Below are 20,271 nucleotides of genomic sequence, written 5' to 3'. Positions count from 1 at the left end.
AATTGGGGCTTTGTCATGTTTCACTCATGAAATATGCTGAACGTGAATCTCATTTCTCTCCTCTGAATTTCCAAAATCTGGAAGAGTGAATTATTACCCAAATAGTAACTGTATATTAACAGAAGTATAAAATAGAATAATTTGTCACGTAACATAACATGTTAATATAGCACAAATATGATATTAATTTTTTCCCTCATTAACATGGAGATTAGTCGATGTTTATTGAGTGCTGCGTGTACCAGGGGAGTAATACTAAGACATAGGAGTTACTGATTTAGCCCTCATGGAGTTCATAGTACTTCTGTAGTCAAACACACATGACCTATGATAAAATTAAAGAAGCTCTCTTTAATACCAAGCTCTCATATATGGTAGAAAAACAAAGCAATTATACAGATGCCTTAGTATTTTTCCATCATTTACTGAATTATTTACCATCTCTTGTAGTCTTCAGGCTTTTTGTTTTGTTGTGTTTTTTCCCCACATAGTTCTTCTATTGAGAATGTCCTTTTGGATCTTCGGTACCTGTTGAAAACCCATTTCATTATTCAAGACCCAGCCACGTTCCACCATTTCTGGAGCTCTTTGCTTATTATTCCCTTTCCAACAGACATCGCTAAGGGTTCTTTCATCTCTGCTCCCATAACGCAGTGTATTTATATAGTATTGTCCTTGCGTATTTGCTTTTCCTACCAGACTGTGAGCTGTTTGGGGCAAGAAGCTAGTATTCATTGTTAATTTTGTCATTGTAAGCCTTAGGCAATTAGGATGATGCCTGCCACACATTACGAGTCCAGTGAATGTTGACAGATTATATTAGCCTGAGCTTTCTGGAGAAACAGAACCAGTAGGATATATGACTTTTGAACATCACAGATTTGAACTCTATTGGTCTATTTATGCCTGGATTTTTTTTAAATAAATGCAGTGCAGTACTATAAATGTATTTTCTTTTCCTTATGACTTTCTTAATAACATTTTCTTTTCTACAGCTTCCTTTATTGTAAGACTATAGTATATGATCCATATAACATAAGATACATGTTAGTTACCTGCTTAGTTATTGGTAAGGCTTTTGATAACAGTAGACTATTAGGTAAGTGTTGGAGAAGTCCAAATTTATACATGAATTTTTGATTATGTGAGGGGGTGGCTGGTGCCCTGAACCCCCATGTTTTTCAAGGGTCAACTATTTGTTTATTGTAAGGAGTTGGCTTGTGTGATTAAGGAGGCTGAGAAGTCCAAGGACTTGCACTTAGCAAACTAGGGACCTGGGAGAGCAAATGATGTGTGTTTCAGTTTGCGTCCAAAAAAATCTGGGAACCAGCAGAGCAGATGGTATAAGTTCCTTTCCTGAGTCTCCATTGAAAGGCACGAGGAAACTGACGTTCAGCTTGAAGACAGGCAGAGAGCAAATCCTCTTTGATTCTGCCTTTTTGCTCTATCCAGACCTTCAGTGGATTGCATGAGGCCCACTCACGTTGAGGAGGGCAGTTTTACTCAGTCTGCTGATTCAAATGTTAACTTATCCAGAAACATCGTCAGAGATACACTCAGATTATCTTTTAACCAAATATGCTATTACCCTGTGGCCCAGCCAGGTTCATATGTAAAATTAATCATCACACTGAGTGAAGAAATGAATAATTTAGAAAATTCCATGAGGTGATATCATCAGTGGTGGAAGCGGCTCATGGCAGAGCTATCAGGAGAACCTAGGCAAAGTAGGGAAGGGATGGGAACAATGACATGATGTAAAACAAAATATCATACAACTTTAAAAGTTTGCTTTTTTGTTTTTTGAATGACTTGCTTGCTTTGAATTAAGTACAATTTATAAGTAGGCCCAACAAATATAAGCCACATTCATAACTGACTTTCATGAATGTTGTGACCATTCATTAGCCACGCATAATGAGATTTAAGCTTGATGAAAAGCCTAAGCCTGAGTTCTGTAAAATTACTTATTACTATTGATTACAAACCAATCTCAGGTTTTATAATAAGGATTTTACCTACAGAGTAGAGAATGAATATAAAGTTATGGTCAAAGCCTGTGGAGGGAAATATCTTTTCATGAAATCAATATGTTCTTGAAGACTTGTTTGCAATTGAATTTAATACACTGAACAGAGCATTAGAATCATTAGCAAAATCTCCTCTTGCATATTTGATACGCTTATTTTAGAAAAAAAGGAAAAATAATTTTCTCTCACTTTTAAGAATATGTATTAATATAATTTTACATGGTTGTATAATTTTTAGTAGAGTGGATATACAATATTTTGCCTAAGCAATCATCAGTTGTACAATTATTCCGTTATCTATCATTCACTGTTTTAAATAATGATGTACTGAATTATTTTATATATCTAACTTTTTTCTTCATATATTTATAGATAGATTCCTAGAAGCAGAGTTATTGGATTGAATTGTCATAATGCACATTGCCAAATTATTTTTCAGTGGTAGTATATCAATTTATACAATGCTACTTTCGGAAGCATTGGTAGTCATCATTTTGAAATCTTTGCAACATTAATAGGCTAAAGTGCTATATCATTTTTGTTTATACATTTGACCCTGAACAACACAGGTTTGAACTGCACAGGTCCACTTACATGCAGATTTTTTTCTTTTTCTTCTTCTTTTTTTTTTTTTTTTACATGCAGAATTAAAAAAAGAAAAAGCAGGTCAGTACTTTACAGCACTTTCCTTATGATTTTCTTAATAACAATTTCTTTTCTCTAGTTTATTGTAAGAATACAATATATGATACATATACAAGGTATTTGTTAATTGACAGTTCATGTTTTTTTTTAATTTTTATTTATTTATGATAGTCACACAGAGAGAGAGAGAGAGAGAGAGAGAGAGAGGCAGAGACACAGGCAGAGGGAGAAGCAGGCTCCATGCACCGGGAGCCCAATGTGGGATTCGATCCTGGGTCTCCAGGATCGCGCCCTGGGCCAAAGGCAGGCGCCAAACCGCTGCGCCACCCAGGGATCCCAGGAGTTCATGTTATTGATCAGGCTCTCAGGCAACAGTAAGCTATTAGTAGTTAAGTTTTTGGGAAGCCAACATCATATTTGGATTTTTGACTGCACAGGAGGAATGGCATCCTTTAACCCCTGCATTGTTGAAGAGTCAACTGTATTTTCAGTTTTTGATTTCTAACAAACACTTCTATATTGGAAGTTGATCCATTAAAAAAAAATCCCGTTAAAATGCCATATGAAAATCCTATAATAAAATAAAATAAGCAAACAACTCCTAATTGATCTTCACCATAAATATGAGTTTCCACTTGGCATAACACATCCATACGGGTAATGACCAGTTTCAGTCATCAGAGATATGACAGTAAGGCTAAGAGGAAAGGCAGCTGCCACTATACAGGGATTGCTATATAACTTTTTCTGTTAAAATGGATTCTATTCTAAACTTCAGGTACAATAATGACATTGATATTCAATATAATTTGATTAGGTTTTATGGAGGATCTATATTCAAGAAGACAATAACATGCAAGTTTGAGGAAAAGGTGGTAAAGCTTTCTTCATTATTTAATCTTGTGCTGGGAAATAGATGTTCTATAATAACTCAGATGAATGAAGGAAAAGCTATTAATGCTACCTAGATGAGTGCTTCCAGAATCTACCTCTTTTGATGTTGAAGTTAACAAAAGACTTGGAGGGGCTGAATCATGCTTGTCTGATTGTGGATAATGAAATCAGCAGGAGCAAGGCCGATGGCACATGGTGTAATTCATATCTGGTAACAGTCTTTAGAGAAGAGTTGAGGTGTGGAGCTGAAATCCAGCTCTGGATAGCTGGCCGATCCTATGGAGCACCTTTTAAAATTTCATCTCTTCAAAGATCACTCCTTCCCAGTACTTATAAAGGCACCATGCAGGCTATCAGAGGCCCTAGCTATGTTACTTAAAAGAATGGTTTGGAGACTCCTGAATTACTCCATAGATTTGAAGACCAAGAGTCCAGCAAGGCTGCTTGGTGAGATTATGATAGATCAGCATTCAAACTGGCTCTTGATCACTCATAGATATAGGATACCCCAAATGACCACCTGGTCCCAAGCCTTATGTCTAATTGGTCTTTAAGGATTGGGAAAAGTACCAGTCCTTCAGAACATTTATAGTGAACAGACCCCAAAGGTGATTCTGAGAAACATTTCTTTGATGACATGTCTCTGACTACTTTTGGCCTAGGGGATGAGTTTATTGTGTGCTGCCATTCTTGAGTATATGATTTTCCTTTTCATTTCATACTTCTGTTTCATCCATCCTTCTGAGGTTCAACTAATTAGCCACATGGATGTTTCTTATAAAATCATACATTAGGAGAGTATGGCTGGCACCCACCGGACATACTCACTAGATTTGTTTTGCATTGCCACCTTTGAGCAACTGCTCTTTTGCCAACTATCTATTGGCAATTTTGCCAATGAGAATGAAGCTAAAACAAAAATCCAAAAAAAAAAAAAAGGGGGAAATGATAACTCTCAGAGGGACATGCTGGCGGAAATATGCTATAACAAATTCTAAGAATCCTTTATTGGTCTTCTGGCTTCTGAAAAGGACCAAATCTAGAGAACTTCTCTTTGGATTACCTTTATTCTCTTCCCGTCAGCTAATTTGTGAATTAAACGAGGGCAAACAAGGTCCTGGCTTTGAAGGGACATAGCCTCAAGGCTTTAATTTGGAGCAAACAAAGCATTTACAGCAGCTTTCTGGCAGGTGTAGAATATCACCACATTGTTGAATATTTAAAAGCGAGGCATGTTTCCAGCCCTAAAGTCTGTCCCCCAATTGATAAGTCTCTTTTTATTAAATGCATTTTAATTACTTAATAATTAGACCTTCCATAGGAGGAGATGGGGATCCTGATAGTCTGCCAAAGAGGCTAGAGGGCAAAGCAGAAGAATGTGCCATTTTCAGATTAGAATTTTTAAAAAGGAATAGGCCTAGTCTAAGGGTGTGCACGTGGATGGGGGCCTCCCTAGAGGCAGAGAGTCTTGGCATAAACCTGGACTGTGAAATGCTTTATTTCTACGTTTGCTTAAAAGCCAAAGTAGTTTAGAATTCAATGAATGAAAGTGCACAGCTAAGATATTCAAACTTTCTGACTCTCTGGATCTGATAGAAAGGTTTCTCATAGTCTGTGTAGTGTGTATATACACGGGTGGAAGGGTCCAGAGAGACTATTGTTCTCATTATTTTAATTCTGGGAGCCTAACACTTTTGATGTCCCTGCAGATTTAACAGCTTTTCATTCATTGCCATGGTGATATTTTACCTCACTTTTTTAGCATCACAAAGGAAAAGCCTAAATGAAAAATGTTTGCTGCTTTTGCTATTAACATTTCTACTGCCTCCGTGACAGCCAGCAGTTTGGGTTGTGCCTAACTCCTGAGGAAATAGGTATTGGCTGGAACTTGACTGATGGCTGCAGCCCTTGCTCAGGCAGAGGCTGGGCAGGGGCTTGCCCCCAAACCACTGGTAACTTCCTTCCAGGGGCAGTGATTTGGAAGCAAGGGAGGATAGGGAAATTTCATTCAGAATGGATATCACCCATTGACAATATAAACTTACATTAGTTGGTTAAAATGTTCATGGATGGATGCACTAAGCGTAGTCAGTCAGTCCAACCCCCCTACCCCAATCTTTCAAATGAAAGCCTTCATGGTTTGACTTCCCGTATGTACATCAGTCTTTGCTCTTTTTCACATCCCCTGAAGAAATACCTAGTTTCTCCCTATCTTTTTGCCAACCTAACCATTGCTATCCTTCCTAGACTCTGCAATGTTTAGACCCTGGGATATTTGCCTAAACCAAATATCTTATGGGTAATACATTTTTTCATTCAACAACTATTTGATGGACAATGATATGCCATGCACTGTGCTAAGTCTGAGTGCAGAATGCAATAGACCTAGCCTTACATTTGTGGAGTTTTGCAGATTAGCCAGGAAGATGGCTGTTAAATCAATGCCAGCGTTAATTAATAACAGTTGAAGTGAGTGCTTCAAAGGAGACAACTAGAGATGACTGGTTCTATCTAGGCTTAGGGGAGTTGCCTCTCCAAGGAACTGAGAATTCTGGTATGGCACTGGGCACTGTTAAGTCCCGGGTGTTCAAGGGCTGTGTTAGTGAAGAGCTTAAAAGAGCAAAACCTTCACTCTTCCTTGCATGGGTAGGTCGTAAATGTTCTGGGAAAGAATTGTGGTTATGGCTCTTTAACAGGCCTCGAGCAGCATCAAAAAAGTAACATATATAAATGGGCCCTTAATGAATTCTTTTACTATTAAAACCAGTACTAAAGAATAACTGAAGGATCTTTTACAAAAATCAAAATAAACAGGGTGAGACCCATTTATCCATGGTACTTGCGTAATGGTTGTCTATCTCTTGCTAACAGCACTTAATACTTACTGTGCAATTATAATTAGGAGAGTTGACATCAATAAAATTTCTGATCCCGAAGCCCAGGCACGTTTTCTGACTATTAGGAACTTATAAAACTTGAATTATAAGGGTCTGGGTTTATAATTTCTGGGACAGGAGATAAAGTGGAGCCATACATGTCTGACTTTTCCAAATACAAAGCAATATGTTCTTTCCTTTTAACAGTTCCCAAACTAATCCCTCCAGAAGTGCGTGCTGGTCCTTGTTAGTTGTGTGAACCTGCAAGGTGACTGGTAGGGGACACTTGCAAGGAATTCAGATGTTGGTAGACTGAAAGCTGCCATACATCCTGGGTCAGACTAAGTACGGGGGTAAGAACTTTGACTGCAGTTTATTCTTGGAAACGGCCTTTCCTCCAAGGCTAACAGTGAAAGGCCTCAAAATAAATTTATTAAACAAAAAAGAAAAAGAAAGCTCATATGCAATTTTTAGTAGTGCCATATTTTAGGCTGACGTTTGTCTGTAAGAATTCAATCCAGGGCACAATGTGCTTACTCAGCCACACAGTGTGTCCAGCACTGTGCAGCTTCCTGGGGGTTGAGGAGTACGGGGGTACTGATCTATAGAAGAAACGCCTCTTGAGACATTTCCATGGGTTGGGGAAATAAGATGTTTTAAGAAGTACAATAATTCAGTACTAAAACAAACAACCCTACTACGGTAAACCTTTGAATGAGTTTTGCTCCTATTCTAGTTCCATCTGTGAAGGAGAGACAGTGACACTTACAGGTCTGTTGTGAGGATTGAGTGAGGTGATTTCTAAAGGTACTTATAATAGTGCAAATGATAAAAACTGAGACCTTACCTGAAGCCACCCAGCTGGTTAACTGGTGAAGCAGAGAAGGGACCCCAGATAATCTGACATCCATGTTTCCTTCTTTACCGTCCCAGACTGCCACTGAGTATGTTAGACTGTGATAGAGCCAACACTCAAATGCAATTATCAATGTTTAGAGGTTTCAGTGCTCTTTTTAAACATTTAGAGTCACCTAGAACCTCAACAAATATTTGTGTATTTTCTTTCAGTAGATATTTGATATATTCTGGAGACATAAGATACCACTTGCCCTGCCCCAAAACTCCACATATACAAACATATAAACATCTTTCAGCCTTCTAGTGATATAATTGGCTTTGTCATATTATTTATAAGTTACCGGTGCTATAAAAATTCCAAAGATACTGAGATGATTTCCAGGAAGCAAGATTTGAGAAAAAAGTTTTTTTTTCTTTTTTTTTTGAGTCAGTACCTTAAGAATAACTACAGTTTTAATATGTAGATATTTCCCTCTTTAGAGGAAACATGAGAAATACAGTTAAGAGAAAGCAGGTTTAGGGAGCAGACCAGTTCAATAGATCCAATAATTATTTCGTAGGAATTGTGGCAGATGGGCCTGGAAAGTGCCTTGTGCTAGATTCTCGGGTATCAGCATCTAGGGTACAAGACAATACTAGAAAAAACTGGGGACATTGGAGTTTCTTAAGTGAAGCAAAAACTTTGGTGATTTAGGAACACCGATCTTTTACTATATTTGGAATATATTACTGTGAGAAAAGAGTAGACACCGGAAGATCACTTGTGCTATGATTACAATGGATCAGATGTGTCGGAGTCAAACTTTTTTCAGGAAAAGCTGTTGTGGATCAGGAAACTATTTATCATGAGGATCCAGTTAGAATTAAACTTGGATCTCTCTATGAATGAAGCATGGAATCATTTGTATTGCCTTAGAGCATTAAATGGCTCTTCCGAAAATACTGTACTTCATTTCTACGAGTTACAGTGAGTTTAATGTTCATTACTAGGTGCTCATACTCATACCTTGAAAATATTGTACTATGGTGATAGCCTATAACTTCTTCTTTTAATACTGTTGTTGGGTCGTATACACCACCAGGAGATGTGACTGCTAAAATTCGGCATAATATTGGGAGCGTTAATTTAAGCCATAGAGAGCCTTGTAAACTTAAACAATTGCTTTTTGATGTGTTGGGTTTGCTTTGCAGAGACAAAAAGAAAAAGCTGCAGATCATGTTTATAATTGCTCACCGTGTCAAAAAATCAAAATTTGAACTTTTCAAACATTATTACATCATTAAATTTTAAATAGGATGCAATTCTGACCTCATTTATTAAAATATGAAATAATCATAGAGCACATACTGAAAGAGCACGTGGAATATTGGTCAATTCCGTTAAGTCTAATTTATGGATATACAATCGTATGTCATGTGTATGATTCCTCTACCTCCAGTTGAGGTTTATGTAAAGGAAATATCAGCTTGAATTCAGCTATACCTCTTTTTATTGCGCTTTGCTTTATTTTGCTTCCTAAATACTGCATTTTTTACAGATCTAAGGTTTGTGGCAAACCTGTGTCACACTAGTCCATTGGCCCCATTTCTCCAATAGCATCTGTTCACTTTGTGTCTCTGTCACATTTCAGCAATCCTCTAGTGTTTCGAACTTTTTTCATTATTATTATATTTGTGATGCTCATCCATGATCAGTGATTTTGATGTTATGATTGTAATTATTTTGAGGTGCCATGAACCACACTCACATAAGATGGCAAACTTAATCTATAAATGTTCTGTGTGCTCTGATTGCTCTGTCAACAGGCCATTCCTGCACATTTTTCCCTCTTTTCGGGTCTTCCTGTTCCCTGAGACACAATAATATTGAAATTAGACCAATGAATAACTTTCTAGTGGCCTCTAAGTGTTCAAAAGGAAAAGTAATACATCTCTCCTATTAAAACAAAAGCTAGAAATTAGTAAGCTTAGTGAGAAAGGTAAATCAGAAGCCAAGACAACCCAAAAGCTAGGCCTCTTGCCCCAAACTATCAACCAGATTGTGAATGTGGAGGAAAAGCTCTTGAAGGAATTTAAACATGCTATTCCTGTGAACATACAAATGATAAGAAAGTGAAACAGACTTACTGCTGATACAGAGAAAGTTTAGTGGTCTGGATAGATACTCACAGCAGCCACAACATTCTCTTAAGCCAAAGCCTAAAAACAAAGCAGGATCCTAAATCTCTTCAATTCTATGAAGGCTGAGAGGGGTGAAAAAGCTGCAGAAGAGAAGTTTGGAGCTAGCCGTGGTTGTTCAATGGATTTTAAGGAAAGAATCCATGTTAATAATATCAAAATTCAAGAAGAAACAGCAAATGGTGATATAAAAGCTGCGGCAAGTTATCCAGAAGGTCTAGCTAAAATAATTAATGAAGGTGGCTACTCTAGACAACAGATTTCCAATGTAGACAAGATTTCCTTCTATTGGAAGAAGATGTTATCTAGGACTTTCATGCCTGGAGAGTGGAAGGCCAAGCTTCAAAGGACAGCCTGACTCTCTTATTAGGGGCTATTGTATCTAATGAATTTAAGTTGAAGGCGAGGCTCATTTACCATTCTGAAAATTCTGGGGCTCTTAAGAATTGTGCTAAATCCACCTGCCTATGCTCTGTAAATGGAACAACAAAGCCTGGATGACAACACATGCGTTTACAACATGGTTTACTGAATATTTTAAGCCTACTGTTGAGACATACTGCCCAGAGAAAAAAATCATTTCAAAATATTACTGCTCTTTGTCAATGCATCTGGTCACTCAAGAGCTCTGGTGGAGAGTCACAGCAAGATTAATGTTTTCATGCCTGCTAGCACAACATTTATTCTGCAGCCCATAGGCCAGAGAGTAATTCTGACTTTCAAGTCTTATTTAAGAAATTCATTTTATAAGGCAATAGTTGCCATAGATAGTGACTCCTCTGACACAACAGGGCAGTCAGCTAAAAACCTGGAAGGGGTTCACCATTCTAGATGCCACTAATCACGTATGTGATTCATGAGAAGAGGTCAAAATACCAACATTAGTAGGAGTTTGGAATAAGTTAATTCCAACCCTCATGGATGAGTTGAAGGGGTTCAAGATTTCAGTGGAGAAAGTAACTACAGATGTGGTGGAAATAACAAAGGAACTAGAATTAGAAGTGGTGCCATGACTGATTTTTGCAATTTGATAAAAATTGAATAGATGAGTAGTCACCTCTTATGGATGAGCAAAGAAAGTGGTTTTTTGAGATGGAATCTACTCGGGGTGAAGATGCTGTGAAAATTATTGAAATGAAAATCAAGAATTTGGGACATTACATAAACTTAGTTGAAAAAGCAGCTGCAGAGTTTGAGAGGACTGACTCCTGTTTTTTGTTTGTTTGTTTCTTTTGGTTTGGTTTGGTTTGATTTTTTTCTGACTCCAGTTTTGAAAGAAGTTCTACTGTGGGTAAAATTTTATCAAATATTATCACGTGCTACAGAGAAATTGTTCCTGAAAGGAACAATCAATCAATGCAACAAACTTGATTATTGTCTTATTTTAAGAAATTGCTGCAGCCACCGAAGCCTTCAGCAACCACCACCAATCAGTCAGCAGCCATCAACAGAAAGGCAAGACCGTCTACCGGCAAAAAAAGATTTCAACTTGCTGAAAGCCCAGATAATGCTTAGCACTTTGGGGCAAGAAAATACTTTCAAATTAAGATATGTTGCATAATGTTTTTGGACACTTACTAGATGATAATGCAGTGTAAACATAACTTTTATATGAACCAGGAAAATAAAAAGTTCATTTAACTTGCCTTATTACAATATTCACTTTATTGAGGTGCTCTAGAACTGAACCTACAATATCTCCAAGGTGTGCTTATACTCTTTCATTTAATATTTCATTCTATTTTATTTATTCTCTAGAACTTAGTGAGTTTTTGGAATATCACATACATTTAGATGTAAAATAGGTGTTGAGAACTGTATCCAATGTGTATGACTTAAACGAGACTGTATAGCTAAATATATATAAGTATCCAGTTATTTTATCAACTTATGCAAAATATTTTACTCTTACCTATGTTTTATAAAACATAATTTGCATATTTATTTCCTTGACTACAAAATAAAGTATGAGATGTGGAGACCAAGAAAAAAACTATTAAATAAAAAAAAAATGTTTGAAAATCTATTGTCCTATATAACCCTCACACAATCTGACCAACTACTCATTGCAGTTTTGCCTTGTGCGGTATGTACAAGCCATTCTCTGTTTAAATACTTGCTTTAAATCTATACTTTAGCAATCAGGTGTAGATTAGTGTTCTTCTTTTGAATAGACTCTAGACACTACATTACAAAGAGTGTAGAACCTGGACTTTGAACAATGAGCCAGGACACAAGTTAACAGATTCCTTTTGTTCTTTACTCAGTGGTAAATCTAGCATAGTTATTAATTCTGGATAATAAATAAGAATATAATTATGCATGTGGCTGGCACTCCCTGTAGATACATTTGTTGTGTGGAGACAAGTCTATGGATCCAGATTCAAAAGCCTCAACTGGGGATCCAGATGAATAATTTTAGTACCTTATATGTAGGATAAATTTTGATTGATAAATTAATATTTGCCCATGTATGAATGGTTCTGCATGGTCTAGAATTAATCGTTTGTACTAAAGAACAATCTTAATACTGCATTTATAGATCTGCAGGTCTGTTAATGTGAACGAAGGTATAATGAGTGGTAAACCATCTTTGGCAGCATCTATATATCCCATGTATGATATTGCTATAATTTCCTATTTCATAGATTCAGTTATCTGGTGGCTCAAATATTCTAATATCTGAAAGAGATATGGGATTCCACTATCACCTAGGGAAGGAGACTTTTCTACAGCATTTATGATTGTCTCCCGTATTAAATTATGATGTTTAAACTAAGTCATCTTGCCTTTCCCCTTTGGACTCCAACACAATTTTTATCAGATTGTCATGAAATTTAGGTTTGTGAGAATTAATAGACCCAAAATAAAACTAATAGTAGTTAAAACTGAGCACAAGTAGAATTTGTTATTGACTACATATTCATGGAAGATTTATTGGTAAAATTTGATCCCGGACCTAGGAAATTTTGAGTTAGTTAAAACAAATCTATAAAATTAAAAAAAAATCACAGTAACATAAAATATGATCAGGAAACCTTGAGATGAACCCCAAAATGATGAATGAATTAAGTTTTATAATGAAATGCACATGCAATGAAAACAATTCCAGTAAGATACAAGTGAAAATCAAAATATTGGAGTATAACTGTATTGAATGAAACATGAATCAAGGAATTTAAAATTATTTAATTAAATGAACTCTAGAAAATAAAATTGCTAATGTTCTATCAGTGATGGCATAATTCATTCAAATTTGTTTGTTTGTCATTATTTAAAAAAACGTTTTCTCGGTTAAAGCCCTAGGGTCATAAATATCCATCTGTTCACAAAAAGGGGGCTCAAGCGGGCAGGATAAAAATATTTTCTACCCTTCTCATGTGCAACATCATGATGTAAGAGACTTCTTTTTCATCATGCTCATGCTCAGTAATGGCCAAATTATTTTCTTTTTGTTATTTTTTTTCTTTTCCCTGCATTTGCTTAATCATCCGTATGAATGCATCTTTTTCATGAGTTAATTGTATATGAACATCACAGTGGTTGTGTGGGTTGAGTTAGCTCTTACCCCATATTATCACCCATAAAAATGAAACAAGTTGCCAACGGAATCATGCAGAGTAGATGGCCCAGCCAGGTTAGAAACATAAGCTAATCTAATTCATTTTCTCAGTATTCCACAACCGTAAATGGAACATACTGATAATCATTGACCTTAAACAGTCCACCCATACAAGAGTGTTCTCTGTTATTGTAATTGGTGGTTAATGATACTCATCTTTCTTGAAATGGCTGGAGGCTATGCCGTATCACCAGTCTTTTGTGAATCTCCTTAACTTCATAGTTCTTTGTCCAAAGCCTTATATTTGGAAGCACATAGGACCAGGATTCAGAAGAACTAGATCTTCGGGTGCCTGGCTGGCTCAGTCAGTAGAGCACAGGACTCTTAATCTCAAGGTCATGAATTCAAGTTCCACAACTGAGTTTAGTGCCTGCTGAAAAATAATAAATATAAAATAAAATAAAATAATAAAATAAAATAAAATAATAAAATATAAAGTAAAATAAAATAAAATAAAATAAAAATAAAATAAAATAAAATAAAATAACCAGGTCTTTGTAGCATTGTGTGAATGTGTGTGTGGAATTCCATTTCTCTGAACCTCAATTTATTTCCTTGTGTGTAAAATTAGGATGATCCTGTGTACTCTGTTTATTTTACAAAGCAGCTTTATGAACTAAGAATGACAAAATAATAAGCTTCTAGGGATTAATGGCAATATCTTCATCCTTTTAAAAAAAAAAAAAAAAGCTACAGTAACTGTTGTAATGCCAGACACATAACGTGGTAGGATAGGAAGAGCAAAGGAGATAAAATTTGACAATACATGAAATACAATCTTCTATGAAGAATACAGGTGTAATTATTTTCATTGGTGATTATCATTCCTTATCTGAAAGATTATCCTTCCTTTCTTGTTTTTCCCCTAGGACCACTGAGGTTTCTGTCCCAGACAGATTCTGTCACAGGCTTTATGGGGGACACGGTCCTACTCAAGTGTGACGTCATTGGGGAGCCCATGCCAACCATACATTGGCAGAAAAACCAACAAGACCTGCCTCCCATCCCAGGAGACTCCCGGGTGGTGGTCTTGCCCTCTGGAGCCTTGCAGATCAGCAGACTTCAACCAGGGGACATTGGAATCTATCGGTGCTTAGCCCGGAATCCAGCCAGCTCAAGAGCGGGAAATGAAGCAGAAGTCAGAATTTTGTCAGGTATGGCTGTGCTCTTTCTTTGCTTCAGAATTATGTTCTTTGGAATAGTTTGAACCACGACTTTCCCTTTCGCAAATGCTTTGTAATGGTCTTTAAGTTCTGGGGTTTTGTTTTATATGCATTTTCTTTCTTTCTTTCTTTCTTTCTTTCTTTCTTTCTTTCTTTCTCTTTCTTTCTTTCTTTCTTTCTTTTTTCTTTCTTTCTTCTTTTTCTTCTTTCTTTCTTTCTTTCTTTCTTTCTTTCTTTCTTTCTTTCTTTCTTTTTCTTTCTCTTTCTTTCTTTTTTTCTAAATGAACCATTCAATGAGGCTATGCCAAAAGCTTTTCTTATTCTTCCCAGTCTCATAGTGGAAGTTTTCAGAGAAACACATATTTTCCTTATAGTTGGCTTCATTTATGGATGCATTCACTCATCCCATTAATATGCAATGAGTGCTTCTTTGTGTAAAGATCGCTGGTAAGCATCATTATTGTATTGTTTTATTTTCCTCTGATAACATTATAAGAGGTAGTGACAATTATCCCCATTTTCCAAGGATGAAGGTGGGGCTCTGCAAGATAAAGAACCTTCCCCAGATTAATACTGGACATTCATTTACTCATCAATTGATATACTCATTTCTGAGAAGCATTATGCTAAGTGTAGGGATGTAGTAATGATTAAGACTGACACAGAGCCTGGCTTATTAGAGTTCTAGGTGAATATGGACGTGTAAGTCATTACAATAAAGTGTGACTATTGTTAGTATGGTAAGGAACATTGTTTCTCTCTATGTCTTACCTTCTTTTCTCTCCACTGGCACATCTAAGACTCTGGGATCCTTTGCCTCTCCTAAATAACCCAGGTTAGACTGGAGATTTTCTAACATCTCTTCTCTTCCAATAACTGCTACTATCTTCTATCTATGTAATATCTACTTTCTCACTTAGTGACACTTGTAGAGTTTGCAAAGACTCACTTCTGAACATCACAAAGAAGGCACACACTTGAGTAGTTGTGGCAGGCTAACTATCAAAGCATTGATGTTGGCTTTTGTCTTGGCTTGTGGAGTGTAGTTATCAAAGTCCTTGAGCTAGGTAGAGGGTAACATTTCTAAGTCACTTCAAAAGTGCACTGGCAATTTAAACATTTCCAGCTACTTTGATAAGGACATCTCTGAAACCTCTTCTAATTCTTTTGTGTACTCTCTCTTCCATCAGTCACAGGGATTCTGACATAAATGTGTCAATAACCATCAGCACCACTGTTTCTTTCCATCCACTAGGCAGTGACAGATGCAAATGTAGCATTTATTCCCAACACACACATGCATTTATTTAGGCATCCATTAGATACACAAATATTTTTAAATATTTATATTCATATGTCCTTAATAATGCATCTAAGTCAATCAGATGGGAAGCCTAGGTAAGCCACATAGAAAATTGGCAAGACTATGTTAGCCTATCTTAATATGACTGAAAGGTCTGTTTCCAGAGGTATTAAGGGATAAAATTGGACTAATTAAATATTAAATGTGAAATGGGAAGTTTTGAAAGACACAGAGACATAATCATCAAATCACTATTTACATTTATTTATTCACCTTGTAAGATACATTTGCATTGTAATCTGTGGAGATTTATTAAAGCCAAATTTCATATTGTTAGTTTGGCTAAGTCAAAAATATGTTGGGGTACTTTGGAGATGTGTGGATATTTTTTTATCTGAATGGAAACTGAAATTTTTTGAAGTCATTATAGTTAATGATAAATTTTCTCCAAGTTCTGTTAATTCAAATATAAACTTAAGAAAAGTTTGAAGGTGGGCTAATAAACATACATACACACACATACACACACATTATTGCCATACTTGGTTACACCTGTCTCACATGCTATTGACCACATAAGGATCTGCTAAAGGAGCATATGTTTGTCCCGTTTATCCTTGACTTTGCAAGTTGGTTTCGAGGTCAAATACACAGATCCACAACGAGCACAAAATTGAGTGAGAGAATGAATGATTGGATGGATGGAGGTCAATCTCAGTTTCTTTTAATTGCCACTTATGGTTTTCTCATTTTTTAAATCTAGCTAATCCTTTCTGAATCAATTTCTGTTTTCTGTAAGTATCAATCTAAGGAAGTAATAAATTACATAGATAGATGACCCACTCTCTATTCTTGTGCTTATTTAATCAGGTAGGATGGAGTGAATTAAAATAGGAAACCATCAAATTATTAATATCTCTTATAAGCATCAAAGTGGTACCCAAATGGTCACCACTCTTTAAAAAGATATATCTCCTTCATGATCATTTAAGCACCATCTTGACTGATGATGTTATCTGTTTTTGTGAAACACATGAAACATAAATGTTAATGTGTGTAGAGAGTCATCTAGTACTAATTAATATATAATCTGATATTCTATTCAGGTTTATGTAAAATAAAAATTGCCCCTTTTATATATTAAGTGCTCATGCTTGAATGTCACCAAGTAACTGAGATCCATTAAATTCAGATTTTAAGAATCAAATAGTTCTTTTGAGATGTTGCTTTTCAACAAGCAATGTCAGTCTATTTATTAAGTAAATAAATACCTTATTCAACAAAATTTGACTGAATTTTATATGCATGTCATCGTGCTGGTTGCTAGGAATACAAGCTCAGGAGACTGTGCCCTAAAACAGCAATAGCGTAGTGGGGAAAACAGGCAAAGCAAGTAGACTGTGCTGTAAAGGAAGAAACAGAGTGGCATTCCCTCACATAAAGAGAAACACCAGGTGCCAATTTTGAAAAGCAAGGAAGTGTACACCAGGACAAAAGAGCAGCACCAGCACAGCATAGAGAAAGGAGACATAATAGCTTTTCAGGGGACCTGAACTAAGTCTTTTTAACTGGGTCATAGGGCACCAGGAGGGTAGGAGCAGACAGACTGGAAGTATGGGAGATAAACTGAAGGGAGGCAGATAAGATAGGATGTGCGGCATTAACCTGGAGGGAATTAACCCATAGTGGCTACTGAAGTAGCATCAGACAGGGTACAGAAATGAAGACGAGGGAGGAGATCTTAATTAAGGATAGGTCTCGGAAGCATATCACATAAGGCGTATGAGGGAGAGGATGGGGTCCAGGCTCAGTAAAGGCTAGGTGGTGGTATTTAACCGGAGACTGGGTATGGAATAGTGGTGCTATTGTGTTCAAAATAAATTGCAGATTTTTAAATGAGATTTCCCCATAACATTTTATATTTTCTAGATTAAATGAATAATTATTTCATTCAAAGGTAGGGAAATCAGTAATTGATTAATGTTTTAAGACAGAAATTGAATTACTGTTTATGAGGAATTGTACATTTTTAACAGAGTAAGTTGATATTAAATTGTTGTAAAGGTTTTTGTTTTTGGTTTTGTTTTTTTTTAATATTGATAATACATCACTAAGTAATTTTCAGATGGTTTAAGGTATTTTGTTGCATGTGATGGGGAACGAGGTATTGAGGGGCCACCGGGATTGTCAAGTTCACTTTATTCAGTTCTCATAACGTCTGAGTGCCAAGCAGTAGATTGAATTGCTGAATTATAAATCTGCTTTGGGCACTAAGGTTGACTAAAATAACTGGCCCATACACTGAAACTCTTATTTCAGTTTTCTTAATGGCCTAATTGAATTGATCAATTGGTAATTGAATCTATTGTTCATTCTTTTAACTGCAATTAAATGACTCTGGGTCCTGGGTAGACCTGAACTCTAAATATCTGTACAATTAGAAGCACAGGCTTTTAATGGAATCAATTAGACTAAAGTATATTTTGAATGATTTTTCTCTATTATATTTATTTTTATTGAAATGTATTTTAACAGAAACATTTCAAAATTCATATTATTTAAAGGAAAACTATTTTTTTCAGTTTTCAAACAGTTTCAGAATTGTGTTCAACACAAAGAATTTATTATTGATGGATACATGAAATTTTTTAATGTGACTAAATACTGCTTATATTACAAAATTAATTATATTTTGCTACCATTTCTTTTATAATTTCTGCAGAATAATAGTTTGTAAAAAAAAAGCAAAGAAGACACATTCTCTGTTTTTAAATTTACCATTGATCCAGACAGTTAATTCATGTAGCCGTATGATTAACATAAGGTAGGGAATGGTAAATTCAGGTAAACTTATCTAGTTCCAAATCAGCACAGACAAAGAATAAGTCAGTTCTAGGTGGAAAATTTGCAGCCTCTGTAGAGATGATTCCTTTGCTAGATATTCTGGAATAACCATTTATAGAATGATAGCAGATATAAATCTGGAATGAGAAGCTGAACCTATTTTTTTGGAGAACCTTGAGTCTTATGCCTAGGAACATAGACTTGATTCTATTCCCTTTATTGATGGTTGGGAATCCTTGAAGGTTTTTGAGTAATATATTTCATGATATAAACATACACAGAGAAAAACAGAAATAAGAAAGTGAAGAGCAAATTGGATTAATGTATTACTGATATTTTTGTATCATACTTAATGTTTTCACTGCATGAAAGGATTTTCTCATAGTTTACCTTTTTTAAGGCTAGTTTTAAATAAAACTAGTTCTTACATCATGCTATAAATAGAATGCTATTAACCTTCATGGATCTAAGTTGGATAAAATGATTTCTTCTTCTCTCTTATATGTAATAGAAAAGAATGAAATATAAGAATATATTATATTTGAACGATGTGAAGTCCACATTTCCTAAGTATTATATCAGATTTAATTCAGATTGCATGAAGGAGTCAGCATGTGGACTACCACAGTCCGTTTCATATTGAGTTAATATTGATCAATTGAACTATTATTATAATAAGTGGCTAAAAGCACAGAATATGACACTAGACTAAGTACAAATCTCAGTCCTACCACTTACGAGTGGTACAATTTAGGGCAATTTACTTAATCTAAATCTTTATTTATTTTACAAAATGTAGAGAATAATGTCACATATTTCTTAGGGTGGTTGTGAAGTTTTAACTTAAGAAGCAAATTCAATGTCTGGAATTGCTAAGTCCTTAGCAACTGTTGTAATTACTTTAGTATTTTAGAAATTCCAGTCTTAAAGAATTTGATTCTCATGTGAAGACTATTTATCTGAGATAAGATTCTCTTTCTGCCTCTCTCTCTCTCTCTCTCTCTGTCCCTCCTCCCCACACTCCCCATATTCTCTCTCTTTCTCAAATAAATAAATAAATAAATAAATAAATAAATAACAAATAAATTGAGTGGTACCTGGGTGCCTGAGTCAGTTGAATGGCTGACTCGATTTCAGCCCAGGTCATGATCTTGGAATCCTGGGATCAAGCTTCATACTCAATGCAGAGTCTACTTGAGGATTTCTCTCCTTCTCCCTCTGCCTCTACCACCACTTGCTCTCTCTCTCTCTCTCTCTCTCGTTCTGCAAAATAAATAAATAAATCTACAAAACCCACAAAACTATAAGCCATACTAAGGCACAGTCATTAAGTGTCAAAAATCAATTTCATAAACTATGAGATTATCCTCTTTTAAATTAATTTAGAAAATAATGGTTTTAAGCTGGTTTATATTGTCATAAAAAGCACACCAAAAGGAAATAGGATGCCTTTTATTATATACAACTGATGTAGTGAAATGACCAATTTCTATATCATGATGCACTCCACCCCCTAGCTCTCTACCATGATAGCTTTAGCTTGCCCTCTTTGAGAATCAGGGGTGGGCAGAGGATGGAAGTAAATGAACAATCATGCTATATTAGAATTACTTATTGTAAGTCAGGTCTTTTAACTAATGTGAGATAGTAGAGATAATCAGTGTTTCATATGGGGTTGATGAAATCCCATTCAAGTGTAATAAAGTTTATATATTAGTAAGCCTAAGCTGACTTGCAGTGGATACATAGACAATATCCCTTTGATTCTTGAATTCGTTAAAAAAAAAAAAAATCTTCATCTTTCAGTGCTTTTTTTGGAGGCATCTATCTAGTCCAGAATTCCAAGTTAAAAGTATTT

The 20,271-nt window shown here is 35.7% G+C and overlaps 1 protein-coding gene across 7 annotated transcripts in view; it reads left to right on the top strand.

Moving 5' to 3' along the window:
• DCC (DCC netrin 1 receptor) overlaps positions 1 to 20,271 on the top strand; it is a 1,086,625-nt gene that overhangs the window by 482,874 nt on the left and 583,480 nt on the right. For all 7 annotated transcript variants that reach the window (XM_077892657.1, XM_077892647.1, XM_077892640.1 and 4 more), the window contains one exon: positions 13,973 to 14,257. In XM_077892657.1, the coding sequence (XP_077748783.1) occupies positions 13,973 to 14,257 (285 nt within the window). The remainder of the gene's footprint in view (positions 1 to 13,972; positions 14,258 to 20,271) is intronic.

Source organism: Canis aureus, chromosome 1 (genome assembly GCF_053574225.1).
Source record: "Canis aureus isolate CA01 chromosome 1, VMU_Caureus_v.1.0, whole genome shotgun sequence".
Taxonomy (NCBI): domain Eukaryota; kingdom Metazoa; phylum Chordata; class Mammalia; order Carnivora; family Canidae; genus Canis; species Canis aureus.
This window is presented reverse-complemented; position numbering and strand designations above follow the sequence as displayed.